The sequence below is a fragment of the Zeus faber genome (assembly GCF_960531495.2).
Source record: "Zeus faber genome assembly, chromosome: 5".
Classification (NCBI taxonomy): domain Eukaryota; kingdom Metazoa; phylum Chordata; class Actinopteri; order Zeiformes; family Zeidae; genus Zeus; species Zeus faber.
In genome coordinates, this window is record NC_137192.1 from 32,391,545 (window position 1) to 32,410,268 (window position 18,724).

General features: G+C 45.0%; 1 protein-coding gene across 1 annotated transcript in view; it reads right to left on the bottom strand.

The window, feature by feature from the left end:
* Window positions 1–718: 718 nt before the first annotated feature.
* Window positions 719–18,724, bottom strand: part of dip2bb (disco-interacting protein 2 homolog Bb) — a 38,219-nt gene continuing 20,213 nt past the window's right edge. The window contains exons 7-38 of the mRNA XM_080000911.1: window positions 18,372–18,491; window positions 17,897–18,094; window positions 17,517–17,608; window positions 17,246–17,356; window positions 17,031–17,154; window positions 16,752–16,861; window positions 16,533–16,635; window positions 16,381–16,445; window positions 16,166–16,259; window positions 15,960–16,079; window positions 15,759–15,873; window positions 15,121–15,260; window positions 14,446–14,582; window positions 12,512–12,592; window positions 12,275–12,402; window positions 11,727–11,841; window positions 11,252–11,453; window positions 10,955–11,067; window positions 8,195–8,275; window positions 7,794–7,917; window positions 7,567–7,688; window positions 6,940–7,051; window positions 6,311–6,420; window positions 5,948–6,078; window positions 5,682–5,850; window positions 5,416–5,586; window positions 5,175–5,236; window positions 5,036–5,093; window positions 4,869–4,943; window positions 4,591–4,765; window positions 4,217–4,340; window positions 719–3,890 (exon numbers count right to left, since the gene is read on the bottom strand). Of these exons, the coding sequence (XP_079857037.1) occupies window positions 3,638–3,890; window positions 4,217–4,340; window positions 4,591–4,765; window positions 4,869–4,943; window positions 5,036–5,093; window positions 5,175–5,236; window positions 5,416–5,586; window positions 5,682–5,850; window positions 5,948–6,078; window positions 6,311–6,420; window positions 6,940–7,051; window positions 7,567–7,688; window positions 7,794–7,917; window positions 8,195–8,275; window positions 10,955–11,067; window positions 11,252–11,453; window positions 11,727–11,841; window positions 12,275–12,402; window positions 12,512–12,592; window positions 14,446–14,582; window positions 15,121–15,260; window positions 15,759–15,873; window positions 15,960–16,079; window positions 16,166–16,259; window positions 16,381–16,445; window positions 16,533–16,635; window positions 16,752–16,861; window positions 17,031–17,154; window positions 17,246–17,356; window positions 17,517–17,608; window positions 17,897–18,094; window positions 18,372–18,491 (3,935 nt within the window). The 3' untranslated portion in view covers window positions 719–3,637. The remainder of the gene's footprint in view (window positions 3,891–4,216; window positions 4,341–4,590; window positions 4,766–4,868; window positions 4,944–5,035; window positions 5,094–5,174; window positions 5,237–5,415; window positions 5,587–5,681; window positions 5,851–5,947; window positions 6,079–6,310; window positions 6,421–6,939; window positions 7,052–7,566; window positions 7,689–7,793; window positions 7,918–8,194; window positions 8,276–10,954; window positions 11,068–11,251; window positions 11,454–11,726; window positions 11,842–12,274; window positions 12,403–12,511; window positions 12,593–14,445; window positions 14,583–15,120; window positions 15,261–15,758; window positions 15,874–15,959; window positions 16,080–16,165; window positions 16,260–16,380; window positions 16,446–16,532; window positions 16,636–16,751; window positions 16,862–17,030; window positions 17,155–17,245; window positions 17,357–17,516; window positions 17,609–17,896; window positions 18,095–18,371; window positions 18,492–18,724) is intronic.

The window sequence follows — 18,724 nt, forward strand, 5'->3', positions numbered from 1 at the left end:
CCAACACGATCTGTTATCTGTTATAATCTTTCCCGCTAAGCATAATCCTTGTTTTGGGCAGGAAAAAAAGGGCAATCATTTACTCCAAAGATAAATGATAAAACATTTGTTTTATTTAAAAATATATATATTAAAAATACATACTTTTTATCTTAAAACCAAAACGGGACAATTTCGTTTTAAATCGGCTCCACAATGAACTATGTATGAAATACTGTTTACACGTTTAAACAGGGATTAGTACGGAAGCCGACTGGGGCCAAATAATAACAACATAATGGCACGTAAAGAAAAGCAATTAGTTCTGAGAAAATGTCAGATATGAGTCTAAATCCGATATGTAAGCTTTTCTCAGTGTTCTAAGAGAAGCTCAGCGTTCTTAATCGCCGAACTCTCATGTTTTCACATATACTGTATATTTCTCCATGTGTGATAATCCACATTGTGGATTTGAATGGTCCTTGTTGAGTGGCACATGGCAACGAGCGCACTGCAGGTGGCAGGAGTGAGCAACTGAGGTAGAACTTGATTCCTGCAGTTCAATGTAGTTGAAGTATTTCCCTATTAAGCAATACACACTTTTTTTCTGTGCAATCCACAAACTGGGTGTGCATCTTTTGGGATACAGCAATTGAAATCTATTTTAAATAAAGTGTATTCCATCCCTTTTGATTGATTTGTTAATTCAAGGGGCAAAAAATAAAATAAGGACAAGTCCTTGGAATAAAACGGTTTTATTTTATAATTTGCATAAAATAAGTACAACCCAACAATATAGAAAACAAGTGAGAAATGGGGAGGATTTTACCATTGGTATGTATTTAATATATGAACTAAAACACCTCCCGAGCATCATTTTTTTTTTTTTATCAGTAAATTACCCTTTCACAGAGCAGCTTTGAATTCACTCAAGAATTTATATATATATACAACATAGCAAGAGTGAATACACAAAATAGGGCAACTCATGAGCGAATATAGTTGAATGTACACCATTGGTCAAATTTTGTGTTTACTCTGTTATTACAAAATATTTTAGCGTTGTTAAATTTTAACAGGCTGTGCAAGTTTTATGATTGATTGCATAGTGTGAAAGGACTGTTATGGAGGAACCAAGAGGGGAACGAAGGAAGCCCTTGTCCCAGTGAAGCAGCTGGATTCTGGGTGGACACTGGGTCATCAATCACCTCCACTTCACTTGTTGGCCTGTAACTTCCTCCTTAGAGCAAGAGGCTTCAAAGATAAAACTTTGAAATGTGTAATATTGACAGATTGCACCAAGGGACTATTTGGTCCTTCCCTGTGTTATTAGAGTATTATTCCCTGAATATACAAACAGGATATATTTATATAGTGTTCAAACAAATGTCTCCATTTTGTGCCTCAAGCCAATCTTCCTTTTGCTTGGACACTGAGTCATGCAAACATTCCGCTGTGAACTTGTAATATAAACCCAAAGTGATGGCATAATGATTTCCTTTTTTAATGTGTACGCGTAGAAAAACCTTTTTTTTTTGTTTTCTTTAAAATGATCAAGACACTTCCTCACATCCTCACTCCACACACATCCCGCATTAACCAGTGCACAGTATTGTTTTTCACAGAGATTATTACCTCGTGACAATCTTTAAAATATATCTTAATACATTTATTCCAATCAAATATAATTTTGAATTTTACAGGACTGAATGTTCCATTGGGGCATAATAAAATTTGACACCTTTCATACTCATGTATGGAGATTCTACAAAGTAACCAAACAGCACATCTATTTACATGTTGATAGTCGGGGTTCATAGACGCATGATTCACTACAATGGAACTATAAATAACTGTAAGTACAAGGAAAGCAAATAATTACAGAGAACATAGAAAACAATCATGTGTACAGGCCCTGAAGTGACCAAACCTCTATCCAACACAAACACATACACACACACACCCCCCCCCCAACACACGCACAGGCAGACACTTAAATAATATGTATAGGAGAATACACAAATTGACAAATTTCTCCCCTATTATTCCTGTAAAGGACTACCTGTATTCATCAACAAATTACATTTCAGAAACGGCTCAGGTTTGCATTTGCTTTTCGTTTTCTTTTTACAGGGCCATATAACTCCAGTGACTCAATACAGGAAATTAAGAAACGTAATGCCTTGTTCTATTCACTCCAGTCTTCCCAATGAACACATTGTGTATTAAAGAACCCCACTAGACACCTTGAATGAACTCTGGAGACCAACAAATGAGGATGCCCTTTGTCTGAGTTTCCAATCACCCTATTATGCGTTACAAACAAAAAGAGGTTCTCACTATTTTTAGGGAAACACACGATGACAGAAATGGTTAGAAGACAAGCTCTTTACCCGGACTTCAATGTTTAAATCCTTTTCAAAATCATCTGGTTAAGCGAAAAACAGTCGTCATGTTAATTTTAGGATCCTCATATATCAGTAAAATAAACCATCTCTTCCGTTAGATTTTTTTTAAGGTAGAAAAATCAAGTTGCCCCGCCAAAGTAAACTCTTAATAACTTCTCAACCACAAGTTCTCCAAATGTTCCTGAACTAATAGGAATAATGTCTCGTTTTTATAATAAAATAGATCATTTTTAGAGAAAGTGCATATATAATAGTTATATATATTCACTAATAGTGCTTTGAAATGTTTTAATAGTGGTCCGTGAAAATGTTGAGGTTCATATTTACAATGTTCTTTCTGCTACCACTGCAATCTCACAGCTGGGTTTGATTCCAAGAAACCATCGGTTGAGGAATATGACTTCTGTGTTTATACATTTATACAGCTAAAAAAAACACCTATGCAGAGACATACAGTATATCGAAAAATACACAGAGGCCTTTAGGGGGACGAATATACAACATGGCCTCTATCTTATCCTGTCTTCTCTTTGGATCCCTTCCATGATCAATGTCAACGTTCAAAGCCAAAAGGGAACGTGTGGAAATAAAGATGTGTCTAAAGCTAAATAAGGCAGGAACTGAATGAGAACACAAAGGCTGCAAATGCCTTTCGACTTCCATAACACAGGACAGACAATACAGGCTTTCTTGATATTGTCTAAATACAAGTAATTGCATTAATTCTAGTATTTGTTTGGATTGGTTTGAATCACATGTCAAAGTGCTCAAAGTTGTATTATTTTGGGATTAGCGGCCCTTTAAACAGAAGCGTACTGAGAGGTCCAGTAAGCACTTTTTGTGGCCAGAAAGGAAATTAATATGGAATTAATTCCCGCAAGGTTTTATCTTTACTCCTCAATTTCACCTTCGTCAAGCAGACTTTCAGGATTACTCCTTTGACGGCAAAATCTGGGCGAGGGAGACGGTGAAAGTTACACCCTTTGGTGAAAATCATCTTGAAAAACACAGTGAACATCTTCAGAAATGCTTAAAAAAAAGAAAAAAAAACAAAAAAAAAACCCATCCTGTCAATGCAGTGCCAATATAAGCTGGTGTCACGGGGGTCAGGCGTTGATTTAAGAGGTTCAGCATCAAGTATCCTTCCCACAATGATGAACCTCGCACCGTTAAGTAAAATGTGGGGATTTAGGCAGAACTCGGTCCGGCTGAGGCCGTTGCAGTTCTGGCGTGGAGGTCCCGGGACCCACTCACATGTTGTAAGCCACATATATGGGGTCCAACTGGTCGGCCAGGAAAGAGTCGCGAAGGTGCATGCGTTGCTTCTCTCCTCTGGAGTTGATGGGGATCACGCCGGGGTCCACGATGACCACCACGCCCACGATGAGGTGGTGCTCCTCCAGGACCACGTTCGTGATCAGGGGAACAAGGTCCAGCGCGTCCTGCTCCGAGCCGCCCAGCTCCGACACCACCACCAGCAGGTTGGTCCACGTGAACACCGCGCTGGGAGAGAGTGGGAAGAGCGAGCAAACAACGCTAATGATTACACTGTGAACCAGATAATGCTGCGGAGTCGAGGCAGCTTTGATTGTACAGTCTGTCATGCAAAAGGGAAATTCAAAATGCAAGAAGAAGAAACACAAAGAATATAAAACTAAAAACAGACATCGGCAAAACTCTAAACTACACACTCGCGCATAAAAATCTAAAAACAGACAAAAGGATAAAAAAGTGCAACATAACACAACAACAAGAAAAAATGGAAACAAATGTTTTGAGCATGAATTTAAAAGCAGTAAGTAGTAAGGAACAGGTGGTGTCAGTCTTACCTCTCAGCGATGCTGCGGTGAGCCCGGGACACGGAGGTCTCTATGTCGATGGGGTGGTAGCGCAGGCCTCTCAGCTCCAGAGTCTCATCCAGCGAGCCCACCACAAAAAGGGCGTCGTGACGGTCTGAACATCGAGATAGAGAGGAGAAAAACATGGAGACGCAGGCGGCGTACCCATTGTTCCATCGCATAACAGACTATTCCAGTCTTTGTGTCTGCATGTGACCTACAGCCAGATTCAACGGTGTCCCCTAGGTGGCCTTTCCAAGGACTATTATTATGAAATGTGTGAAAACTAGCCCGATCTTAAATTATCTAATAAAGCAAAGAACATGTCGATTTTCGCTCAGTGGTGTAATCCTCCATGCACTGACCCCCACTGGCGTCGAGGAGCTCCGTCCTCTTGACAAAGCCCAGGTACCCGGTTCTGGCCCACAGGGTCTGGGGGTCTCCAAAACTGAGCTTGGTGTTAAAGTGGTCTGCCTGCAGGCTCTCCTCTCCGTATATGGTGTAGTAGCCGCTGGCACTGTGAGGGCTGTTCACCCAGATCTGGTAAAGATGGACAGGATCAAAAGGAGAAAAACGACACAAAACGTATCGGCGTGCTGTCGCCCAGGTCTCCCCCTTTAATCAGCTCAAAATATCCTCTCACCTCGCCCAGGTGGGAGTCACCCAGTGGACCTCTCGTCTCTGGATTCACAATGATCACTCTGACGCCAGGTAATATCTGCGGAAAGAGACGTCGTGGAGGCAGTAAGGAATACAGCATGAAGAAGACGGGGAAATGTATCACAGATGTACATTGCGGTAAAGACCGACCTTGCCAGACTCCATGAGGGGAAGACTCTGTGGCGCCCCTCTCTCCACCAGCCTCACCCTGAAGAAAACTGAAGTTGTTTAAGAGGCCCAGAACCTCAGGGAGATCCACTGGTTCTTGTGACTTCTGCAATCAACTCACCTGTCATGGCGGAGGGATTTCATGTCCACATACACCGTGGAGGGATCCGGCCCCGTGGTGCCCTGTGATATGTACAGGAGAGAACCGAACTGGAGACTAAATACCGTTTATCCACTAGTTGCACAGGATGTAATGTATGTGACCGAGAACAATATACTCAATTCTTTCTTTCTTTCTTTTCTTCTTTCTCAATTTGTATTAAGTTGTGTTTACAAGCAGGGCCTCAGGTCGGCCCCTGTACCTGCAAGCAGATGGCCAGGTTCACTCTGGAGCCAAAGGCGGTGCTGACGGCTCTCGGGGAGAGTCCCACGTCCTTGAAGAGCTTGGAGAAGGAGTGCGCGAGGGCGAGCCGAGGCCGCTCCTCCGCTATGACCACGCAGCTCCGCACGCACGACAGGTTCACGCCCCGCGCCTGAAGCGAGCACGCAGAGAGCAAAACCTCACTAACTCTGACGACATGACCCCCGACCGTTCCCCCTCCGTACGTGCGTTTCTGTGAGCCCCGACCTTGAGCAGTTCCGTCTGCGTGCCCAGGCCTTTAGTGCAGAGCTCCATGACGGAGTAGGAGCAGAACGTGTCCCTGATGCGGTACTGACTGAGCGTGCTCAGCCAGAGAGACAGGCAGCCCTCCAGCTCGAAAGGAGGAATCAGGATGGACTGGTGGCCCGAGTACACGCTGCAAGGCGTGCGGACAGTTTAGTGCATGTGTGACTTACAGAGAGGAGGGTGTAGACACTAAGCCCGGGTGCAAACGTAGGGAGACTTGACGTTACCTCGCGAGACACCATAAGACAAAGCCCAGGCCACAGTAGGGGTCCAGGCAGATGGCTATTTGGCGAGAGGAGTAGAGTTCACACTGCAGCTTTATAGAGCGACACAGAGCACTGACCGCCACGTGGGAGATCTGACAAAAAAAAAACCAAGAAACACAGATATACAGTACTCGAGTTAAAAAAAACAAAAAAAACCCAACACAATCCAACCCGTACAGTGATCAGTTCAGAGAGGTGCATCAAAACAGACAAATTGAGACAGGTTGGAAGTTCACAGCGGCTTGTGAATTCCGTGTGGTGGATACGAGACAATGTCGATAAAGTGCTTTAACCGCCAAGCTAATAAGGTGATAAGTGTCCCACCTTGACTCCCGTGAGCATGCCTGTGGTGGACACACTGAAGTCCAGGTAAGCCATCATCTCCGCCGTGGGGGGCTTATAGATCTGCGGTGGCCGACGGCGAGGCAGGTCATCTGGGTGAAGAGACTACACGGATGAGTTTTACCATCTCCGGATGCCCAAACCTCAGCTATGTTCAGTCTCTCAGCGCACCTTTTTTGAGACCAAATATGCAGTCATTTCATTTGGTCTCTGCCTGCACATTAGAGGGATGAGAGGCCTCTGGTCGTCGTCCCTGCAGCCCGATGCCCAACAATACTGACATATTCTCCAAAATCATACATATCACTGTGTAGCTTAAAAAACACTAGAGGGAACGTTTTTTTGGACTAGTAGTTTGAAACTTAGCTTGTGTTCCATTCACTTACACGTGAGAATTTGACCTGGAAACAACCAGTAAAAGGATAAGAGTGGTATTGGCTTCACTCTTTCAATATGATTTTAACCTTCCTGGTCAGCAGTGGTGAATCAGTGTCTTTGAAGTCCATCTCTTTTCTCCATCATTTTTCCCCAAGTTTCTTAGTTCTGCAGTTTAGAGTTGAGGAAATGCAAGCTTTAGGGCTGGTGAGTCTACCATCTCTGGATTTCCTCACCTGTGTCTATGATCGGCGGCCATGTTTTAATGTTTACGCTGGCGGAGGCCTCTTTGGAACGTAGAATCCTCATGAGGTTTTGAGTGGTGAGGATGCAAGCTGCTTTACTGACCTGGGGAAAAAATAACCACACACACAGAATTATGAACAGTTTGTCTGAAAATTAATTAATTAATTGATTGATTAATTAATCACAACGACAAATTAATTTTTGAGTCGCAGGAAGTGGATCATTTCTCGTGCTTCGTTTTCCACAACATTGCAGTATGTTTTCAGAGTCACTATATTGAGTTGAATGAAGATAACTAATAAATGCTTTACGATGCATGTTTATCACAACCAACCACAGGGTTCAACAATATTTTCATATTCATAACTTTATAACAAAGTAGTCTTTACCTTATTTTCATTGTATACTTGTACAATCTTTTTAAACAGATTAAAAACATTGTCAGTGATCCACTGGAATATTGACTTACAACTGGATAGGCGCGCGCGCACACACACACACACACACACACACACACACACACACACACACACACACACACACACACACACACACACACACACACACACACACACACACACACACACACACACACACACACACACACACACGCTTACATCAATGATCATCCGGACTGTTGGCAGCGTGGCCGCCAGGTTCTGAGGGTGCGGAGGCCGCACAGTGACAGGGACACAGCCGGCGTAAAGACAGCCATAGAAGGAGGCGATCAAATCAATGCCTGGTGGATAGAAAAGAGACAGGGAGAAGGAGAAAGAATACAGTACAGACAGGTTAGACAGGCAGGTTAGACAGACAGACAGACAGATGGATAGATGGGACGTACCAGGGGGGTAGAGCAGGACAACGTTCTCTCCTGTGTTGATGCTGCCTTTCTCTGTGAGCGCCGCAGCGATCTTCTCCGCTCGTTTATGGAGCTGAACGCAGGTGGCCGTGCAGACCGCTACCCCCTGCAGGACAGGAGGAGGGGGCAGCTTGGGTCAAGCAGAAAACAAGACCCTTTTTGTGGAAAAGAATGTATTCAAAAAGTAAAAAAAACATATAATACATATAAAAATGTTTATTTATTTATTTTTTATTTATTTATTTTTGCAACACACGCGATGACCCCAAGGGTCAGACCTAGTTTGGGAACCCCTGACCTGCAACCCTGTGTACTATGACAAACACAATTGATTGTACCTGTGCATTATGTGTAAGGTGATTGTGTATGAGGTGAGCTTAGACCTTTGCGTTGAGCAGCACGTACAGGACGTGGTCTGGGTCAGTCTGTGCTCTCCACTGCAGGGCCTCCGTCAGGTACTGATGCTGATGGAGAAATAAAATAAATCACATAACAGGACTCTACACCTTGTTGGTGCTTTTCTGTTAACTACATTAAAGCTGTATTCTCATGCAGTGTTCTATTCTATGTTCTATTCGACTGGTAAACAAACGTTTGACATCATATCAGCCTTTGTGACCACTTCCAATCGCATTCCATAAAAAAGGAGGTTGGGGAAAACAGCCTTAATGCAGAAACCGCCATGAAGGCGTATCCACAGTGGGTTATTCTTCTCTGAAATTAATGCAATATCTCGATGTACCTCTAAGTAAAAATAAAGTGGATGCCAAAATTCTAAAGAGCTGTAGCAAATGTGTATATATATACACACACACACACACACACACACACACACACACACACACACACACACACACACACACACACACACACACACACACACACACACACACACACACACACACACACACACACACACACAGATCAGCCACAACATTAAAACCACCACTTATAACCACTAATATTGTTTGGCTCCCCCTCGTGCCGCCAAAACAGCTCTGACCCGTGGAGGTATGGACTCCACAAGACCTCTGAAGGTGTCCTGTGGTATCTGGCACCAGCGATGGACACCTGGTACCAGGTCCCCGGGCGCATCGTCAAACACTGCCCACTGCTCCTGGCTGCCCCCCCGAGGAAGGACAAGCCAGGATGGGAGAAACGCAGAGGCCACATTTCACAGGCCACCACCCAAAAAAGCATGTGTGTGTGTATATATGCATGTGTTGTAGCATGGTGTGTCATGTGACAAAGATTTTTCTTCTTCTTCAATGTGGTCAAAGTGGCTCAGGTCCTTACGCTTGCCCATTTTTCCTGTTTCCAACACATCAACTTCAAGAACTGACTGTTCCCTTGCTGCCTAATATATCCCACCCCTTGACAGGTGCCATTGGAACGAGATGATCAATGTTATTCACTTCACTTGTCAGTGGTTTTAATGTTGTGGCTGATCTGTGTGTGTGTGTGTGTGTGTGTGTGTGTGTGTGTGTGTGTGTGTGTGTGTGTGTATATATATATATATATATATATATATATATATATATATATATATATATATATATATATTCAACCACATTATGGTGTGTGCTAAATTAAGTTAATTATCACAAGCAAACATGCAGGTCATTTAAAGCATACACAAGGAGCCAATCTAGCCATATAATGATATACAATGCTGATGGTACATTAAAAAGGGGAGAAGGCTCATAACCACAGAACGTGTGTTTTAGGCCAGTGTACAAAAGCAAAAAAATAAATATTTCCTAAATAATAAACACCGGAAACTTCTACGTTGAGTTCAAAAGTCTTAACTTAACAATGATCTTTGACGTGGACATGCGACATGACATCAACACCACATTACGCGTTAGAATAAGACAGTCAGCAGGGTGTACGAGGGGGGTACATGGGTCCGCAGAGCAGGAAGGGCCGTGAGTCTTACCATCATAGTGGGCCACATACACAGCTACATCCAGAGGGATACGAGAGCAGAAAGACAGAGCAGACAGTCCAAAATGTTCACACTGAACTCTGAGTAGATGTAGTGGGTAAATGTAGGTCTAGTGAGTAAATCTAATTTAACGTTACTTTGGCTGTGGACCAACTTTATCCTTAACATGTTCCGTGTCCATAATGGGCTTTGAGAACTCGTAATGGTGAGTCTACGACCTTTCGATTTCCTCACCTGTGTCTATGATCGGCACAAGCTCCTCTACCGTATCTAGGCCTTAAGGGGACCTATTATGCAAAACCCACCTTTTCAGTGCTTGTGCACATGCATTTGGGTCTCCGATGGAACTACTAACACAAACTGTGAAAAAATAATCCCCAGGCAGTTCTTTGTGAGCTGTCTGTTTCTGGACCAGCTAGCATCGAAGCTAAGAGCTAAGCATGGGAAGCGCTCTGTTGTTGGCTGCAGAGACCAGCACAAATCTTTTAAAAGAATGAGGAATTAATATCAACTGTCTGTGACAAAACTGCAGACGAGGGAAAAGTAAGTATTTGCTGTGTGTTTCTTTCTGTGTGTGTGTGTGTGTGTGTGTGTGTGTGTCCACGTTAGGTTGACTGTACTGTAGGCTGCAGGTCACAATCCGCTCAGTGTCTTGGCACATTTATTTTATTTTTTATTTTATTTTAAGATGTTTCCGTAATTGAATGAAACAAAAAAGCCCCAAGCCTCAAGCCAAGCCTAGTCCTGGTAGTTCTAATATGAGTGAAGAATCAGCGACTGGGTTGCCTATTTCTCGCCTCAGATTTGTTCAGAAACAGATTTCTGTGGACTGATGAAATGAGTAAATGAGTAAATAAAACAGAGTAAAGCTCAAACCCTATTGGCTCACAGAACTCTGGGCCTTTGGAGGGTGGCCCCTCCCACTTAAACAAAACGTCAGGAACACAATGTAATTAGAGGCATGTTTAGAATGGCTAGAATTAGGGCTGAACGATGAATCGAATTCAAACCGACATCGCAATTTTACAAAACGCAATTTTCAAATTGCAAAGCCTGCGGTTAAAAAATAAAAGTGTTTGTTTTTTTAATGTTACACAATCTAACCAGAATGTGTGTGTGTGTGTGTGTGTGTGTGTGTGTGTGTGTGTGTGTGTGTGTGTGTGTGTGTGTGTGTGTGTGTGTGTGGTCTCTCTACCTTCCTAACCAGGTCCTGGTCTTCGATCATGCCCAAGTCCCTGCCCGAAGCCTGGGCGATCCTTTTCCCAGCCACCAGGTTGCCCACCATGATGGAGGCTGGACCCACACCCACTGCAAGAGAGAGAGGGATGGAGGGAGAGAGACACATACATGACAAAGCCTTGTCAACAAGCTGGTCAGTATCTCAGCTCCCCCAGGATTCTGGGCACTACTTCCTGATTGCTCCCAGTACATTTTGAACGTACTTAACTAAATGGTATTGAGATATGCACCACACACACATGCACGCACGCACCTGGCTGTTTCTGCCGCGGTTTGGGCAGGTTGGTGACACAGGTGTGGGGACACATGAGGATGTTGCAGGGGTGCAGGCTTCCCTCCAGGAAGAACTGCTTGGCTTCAGAGATGTGGATGCCGCCCAGAGGGGTCTTGGGCAAGGTGTTGGCAGGGACCAGGGCCAAGCAGTACAGGCCCACTTGGTGGATGCTGTCTATCGCCTGCGGACAAAAACAAAAGAGCAGCACAAGCACAATGTTACACAGTTACAATGTGCTATAGCAAATAATGTTTTTTTTCATTTGAATCAAAAGATTATGGTTAAAAATAGATAGCAATACAGAGTTGATTTTAACAGAGTAGTAACAATAACGATCAAAAAATGGACCCTTACAAAAGAATAAACTGTCATAGTCAGACAACTTTGATTTCACTTTCTACAAAGAAAGTCAGTTGAACATTGTGATGTAGCCTCGGCGCGCGGTCATTTTCACCTGCAGTACTCTGCTCATCCACTGGAAGCTGTCCTCCTCACTGGCGTCTGGCCTCTGCTCTGCTACGATCACGATCCTCTCATCGTAAAACACTGTCACTGAAAACACAGCGATCCTGAAACACACACACACACACACACACACACACACACACACACACACACACACACACACACACACACACACACACACACACACACACACACACACGGTTTATATGTAGATCAATAATACATTGTCACGCATAAAGAAACCCACCTGATTCCTCCCACACGCAGTCAGATTTATATAACAACATGCAGCACTCACGCATTGCCTTTGTTCCTGCAGTGCTCCATAACAACACCAGATGCCACTACCGATGCACTAGGACTTATTAGGAATTATTTATCATGACCATATCTCCACCTCCACACTTGTCCCAGTGTGCACACACAAAGGCAGCGGAGTCGAATGTAAGTCAGGGAATGCAGACGATAGCCTCCGCTACAAGCGCTGGAGAAAGATCATCGTTTTGTACGTTTTCCTGTCCCATCTCTCCGACGCACCTCCCACGATACACCGTCTTGACAGGCTCCACGGCCAGGGCGGTGGCGACGAGGTCGTCGGCGTTGTGCCGGCGCCCGCTCACCATCAGGAGACCCTCGTTCTTCCCCACCACGAAGATCAGACTGCCCTGTGAAGTTTGGGTATAAAGCATGGTCAATATTTACAAACTGGATATCCTATAGAGCATGTTGTGTGGAAGCCCAAACACTGACGGACGACAGGAGCGCTGTACATACCGGGCCCACGAACCCCAGGAGGCCTGACCTCACAAACGGTATCTCGCCGATGGGGGTCCCGCTGGAATTAACTGGAATCACCTGCAGAAAGAGGGATGGTTATACAACTCAAAGAACCTTCTGAAGGTACCTGAGAATACAGGACCAGAGCCACGCAACAGATATTCTCAAGGTCAAATTGGCAGATGTATTTCGTTTTTTTTATATATGAATCAAGCAAAAGGATTGCCAGTGGGGCGAGAAAAAATTACTTAAAAATCCTGACGTAAATGACCATGATAGTCCATAAAACACTGTATTATTTAACTAAGGGAAGATTGCATTTTCTATTTAGTTGTATCCATTTCTTTAAGTATATTTCATAAGACATATTTTATCAAATGGTTTTATACACACCAATTTCACCAACTTATTTGAAAAATACAATAAAATCTTTCCCGTGCATGGTTTATTTTCATCATTTTCTGGCCTGCAGACCTGCCAAGCTGGGAAAAATATTTAGAGTACCACAACAATGTAACAGTGTCTCCGTGGTGTTTGAGTTCCTGCAGCTAAATGACTCCATCAGTTATTCACACCGTAGCGTCTCGACGTAACGTCCCGTCCCCTAACCAGGATAATCACATCGTATGTGAGATACTACGGCTAACTGTATATAGTAATTGATCTGATTAGGATATACCCCTTGAAATGCATCATCTCGTAAAGTTACCGAACATGTTTACCAACTGGAGATGCAACGATTGCAATTTTCTTGGAAGATTCTGATTGCTGATCTTTTAAAGGACTGACCTGCCGATTACGATTTTCATTCAATTGTATGTTCATAACAAAACATTGACTACTTAATATCTATCTTTACTGTAGTTTATATCTGCGGTCGGAGAAATCAAATTCTCTCATCATTTGGTCTCATTGAGTATATCTGCCGTACGTCAATGACAAATACATCACATGATCTGATCACGCTCACGTGACAGGACAGCTGCACATACACACTACACTGTCATTTTCAGTTACCACGATAGTGAGATAGCTGATTTTGACACTGTGTGTTTATTCTTCACTATGGAACAATAATACAACATAAAACTCTGAGTTCCAATAAAATAGAATATGGGGCAGTCACCAAGTTTCAGTATAATTCAACCTGTAAGTCTCACTCAGTTTTATTAGGACACAACATATAACTTCTGTAACAAGGAAAGTTCAAACTTCAAATGAAAGTCTCTTTCACTCTTAAGTGCAAATAAAACCTTTCTATTTTATTTATATGGTACTTGCCATTCCAAAATAAATTGCAAAAAAAAAAGTAATAATAAATGGCCGACTCTTCTCACTGTCGTTCACTGGAAGTCCTCCTTCGCTCACCGTGCATTGAACCAACTGAATCCAATGGAACGACTCGAGTTACTGAGTGACTCAAGAACAGAGTCTCAAAAAATAATCAAACTTTTCATCACAAGCCGAGGTCGTGCACTAGGAACAACCTGAGGAGATGCTCCGATAGATACGCAGTCTGCACAATATTTGGAATATTGTCAGGGTTCGATTTATCGAATCTTCTTTGTTTACCTTGAATTACCTCCAAACAGCTGACATTTTCTTTCTTTCGCTCCCTTTTTTTTCTCGGGTTTGAGTATCGGAGCATTTTTACAAGTACAAGAACATGAGCGTAAAGTACGAGCACATGAGCACTGTATGGGCCGTGTAAATTTGACCGGCACAGAATATGAAAATATATCTGACACTGATGGGCCGGTCACCGGTCATTGTTTTGTGCTGATTGATTGTTTTCCGTATTATATTTTTTGCGTAGTTTCAGCTGGCATTTTGTACCTGCGTATTTTGACCAAGAATTGCGTGGTAGGTACACAAAATGTGTGCAGGTTGGCAGGTCTGCGCTTGTTGAGGTTCATTTTTTTGCAGCTTACCTCAAAGGTGTTTTTGGTGACTCCAGGAAGGCCGTAGTACATGGTGCCTCCAGCACGGGAGTTGATCACTATTTCTCCAATCTCATCGGTCCGACACAGCTGAGGAGGCCCGTCAGGCCTCACGATACACATGAGGGCTAGAGACACAAGCAAAGACAAGAGAATTGGGGACGTTACACGTACCCCTTTTAAATGTTTATGTACATTGTGGCAGACCAAGGGGCGTGGTCAAGCCGCGGCTGCAGACGGCCGCCCAGCAGCCTCGAGTCGGCCAAATCAGCGCCGGCCCTTGGTCCGACTCGGGGCATGGAGCTTTCTTAATTTTTTAAGATTGTTTGTCTTGCAGTGGGGGATCAGTGTACAGGTCTCGAGAGCCGACCAGGAGCCCAGTTGCAGCACCAGCGGCTTGAGACTCGGCGATTCCTTCAGCACCACGATTAAAACGTCTATCCTTATTATTTATCATTTTGGTTATCGAGCCGTTATGTTTAGAATAATTATTGAAGCAACCGGCCGCTGGCCCGCCACCATCAAACAGGAGCCGACCTGAGGCTGCTGGCCCGCCGCGGGAAGGGGAGCCATGCTGCCGTCTGCGGCCGCGGCTTGACCACGCTCCTTGGTACGCCCAATACATATACTGTATTTACAACACAACAGTTATGCATCCATACTCACCTCCGGGCATCACATGTCCCACATCCTGCACGGTGAGGGCAGAGTTTTTATCCTCCGTATTGACCCGAATGACCCCGTGGCTCAGCCCTCCCATGGACAGGACGGCCCGGGCAGGGAGGGGCGCCCCTGGCACTCCTGACCTACACGAAAGGGCGAGAGAGAGAGAGAGAGAGAGAGAGAGAGAGAGAGAGAGAGAGAGAGAGAGAGAGAGAGAGAGAGAGAGAGAGAGAGAGAGAGGATGAACAAGCGTAAATAGGACGCCTCCCCATCCATTTCCCAGACCCACATCTCTACACGCCCCGTTCAATCCGTCAAGCTCAGTGACCAGTGGATACAACATGCAGTCTGTGAATGGAATCAAAACCAAAATACTGTAAATTCAGGGTGAAATAATATGTGCGTGTGTTTATGTTTCAGTCTAATGTGAGTAGACTGAGCAGTCTATTGTTGATTTTGGAGCACAGTAATGTAAAGGTTTTATTAGGTCGGAAGGGAGGTGGGGTGAGAAAGCGTGACGGTGGAGGGGTTTTCTGCGTTCTTATCGACATCTTTATAGGATGTGGTGGTGGTGTACAATTTTGAAATATTAATTGGAACAATTGCGAAAGCAAAATAGGAAAGCTGACTTTGTGCTGTACCTGCGTATGGCCACTGTCATGGCCTCTGGGGAGGTTGCACACGGGCAGATGACCTCGGGCTTCAGCCCGTGGGACTGGAAGACATTCAGGAAGGCATCACATGATGACACAGACCCTGGGGATAGAAAGGAGGGAGAGAGAACATGTCAATGTGATGTATCGATGCGTGCATTGCTCGGTCCGTGCATGTGAAGTACTTACAGGGGTTGGCACCGTCAGCAACAATGAGCATACGTAGCGAGGCCAGGCTTGTGTCCCGCTGTTCCCGGTGGGCCATCATGGCCCAGTGCAGGTCACGGCACTTCACCAGAGCTACACGAGCTGCAGAGACCGGCTGTTGCGTTATCTTAGGGACAGCATTAAAAGCCTTTCAGGGTTCCTCCAAACAAGAGAGAAGTGTAAGTCACCTTTATGGATGTGGACCCTCTGCACCCAGGAGAGGGGACAGGCCTTCATCACAGCATAGGGAACACTGATGGTGTGTATCCTGTTCATCACAGCCTGGAAACAAAAGGTCACCACTATTAAAACAAGAAACAGTAAAATGGACTGTCCAAGTTTTTTTTTGGCTAAAAGTAAACATTGAATAAATACAGTGACAAGAGGTTTTCTACTCACTCACCGTAAGAACTCCATGCCACAGACCCATGTCCTTTTTAAAGTCTAGGACATTCACCAATGTCTCTCCTGAGGAGACAAACACAGATTAACTATAATACATGTGCTTGATGGACAGGAGGCTCTTTGGATCCCCTCGCAGTGTGCCGTGCTCACCCTCACAGTAGTTACAGGCCTGGGTCAGTGCTTGGCAGTGAGTCAACATGGCAACCTTGGAAACAGCTACACCCATCACGGTGCCCTCTTTGCTGGCTTTGTACTAAATGAGAAGGAAAGGCAGTCAGCTAGAAGTACGAGATGATTTTAACACACGGGTGCACATACACTGACACGCAGTAAGTAACACCACCGTGTATACGGGAGAACGTGCCTCACCTCTATGTATGCAGGGTCGGTGTTGGCGGTGGGGATGTGCGGCTGCCAGTCCTTGGAGGGCTTTGTTAGGTACTTGGAATCCGTCACCACCCACTTTAGCCGAGGCCAGCCTAAAAGACGGACAGATCTGTTACCGACGCAGGGAACCAACACATTGCCCAGCATTGTATTTTTATCTGTTTGACTCATGCCAATTTCACAGAGCGTGTTGAGAATAGGATCAAATTTAAAAGATTAAATGAAAAGAATGATGATGTAACCATAGAAATACTTGCTGACCTTTGAACTGTAGGATTTCTCCAGTAGGCGTCTTGGGCAGCCCTTTGAGACAGATTTCACTGGTCAAAGCAAGTCCCACCCCACAGCTTCCCAGGAGGAAGCCCACCTGGCCACTTCCTGCATCCTGAGAAAACAGAAAACCAACGTTGGACGATTTCACCACAACAAAAAAGAATGGGGGGGGGGGGGATGCACTTTTGTCATTGTAGCCATACCTTGCGCGACAGTGGTACCTCGATGGGTACGGGTATCACCTCAGCCAGCAAACAGCCGTAGAAGGCCACCCAGAACATCCCAGGGTCACTGTTGGGGTAAACCAGTGCCACCTTCCAAGACACAAAAAATTCATTAAAAAGCCTTCAAACAGAGAACAAATGTGGTATGTTTTTTTTTTGGTGAACCTGCGGTCACACAGTGATAGTGAGGGCACTTTAACGCGTCCCCATCCGCAGAAAGGTCTGCTACAGAACAGTAAAGCTCCCTCACCCGGTCTCCGGGCTTGAGGATCTGCTCGTTCTTGGCGCCCAGTTTGTTTAGCAGGGTGTAGGCCAGCTTGACGCTGCGACTCCACAGCTTCCCTGATAGGAGCGGGGTTGGAGGGGGGACATAGGGCGGATTCAGAGAGTTAAAAACAAGTGAAATCACATCATATAGTACATAGAACGTTGCATTATCCAGTAGAGTCCCTTCACACAAGACCAACTTGAACAACTCTTGGGGTAGCAATCTGAGAACCTTTCTTTTCGATAAACCTAAGCAGTGTTTGTGGAGACAAATATTTATTCTTCTTCCAAAATGTGCTGGTTACATATGAAATAATCCCCACGTCAAACCTAGGTCACGTGCTGTGTTGAGCGTTCCATTACCGTAGGTCAGTGTATAGAGGGGCTTGCCGGTTATGTCCAGGGCGGTGAGCGCCGGGCTCTTGCCCTGCGTGGCCCCCCAACGAGCCAAGGCCGCCTGCAGAGCCGGGGGCCAGTTACTGACCACTCCCAGGGGCTCCCCTTTGACCGGGATGATCTGACGGCCCTCTGGCTTTGGTGTGTTGGGGTCCGGCTGGGGCACTGTGCCGGGCGGGGGGGGGGAGGTGGACACGCAGACACACACAGAGAGAGCGAAAAGAAAGACAAAGAAACAAACGAACAAAACATAATGAGTGCCCAGAAGGGAAACGAGCCTGGCGCTAACCCTGCTCATCGGCAGTGAAGGGACCCAAAGGCAGAGATGTGCTATTATCACACAGAGTTCCGTTTATTTTTGTGAGCTTCACTTCCAGAGCCACTGGAGTGAAATAACACTCGGCAGTGGATGATTACGCACTTCTTCTGAAGTGCCTCTCACCTTCTACGATCTCCTCTGAGTCATCGGTGAAGAACTCGCTGAGCGGCGGCCTCTTGGGCCTCTTCAGGGTGTTGAGGAGCTGCTGGATCTTCGTGGACACCCTGCTGTTCACTGGCACCCCTGCAAGGAGGTTGACGGAGAAGAGAGACAACAGTCACGCCCTGGTTCACAAACGCAATCTCTGGTGCTGGGAAAACATGAGGAGAGCGTACCACCACAGATATAGCCAGTGCTCCAGGTGGGCCGGCACTCACCTACCACTACTGCGTTTTACTTTTTGGCGTACTGTGACTTTTTCTTGAGCATCAAGAAGCTTCTCACAAGCTGCTGGTACTCTTTTTTTTTTTTGTTTT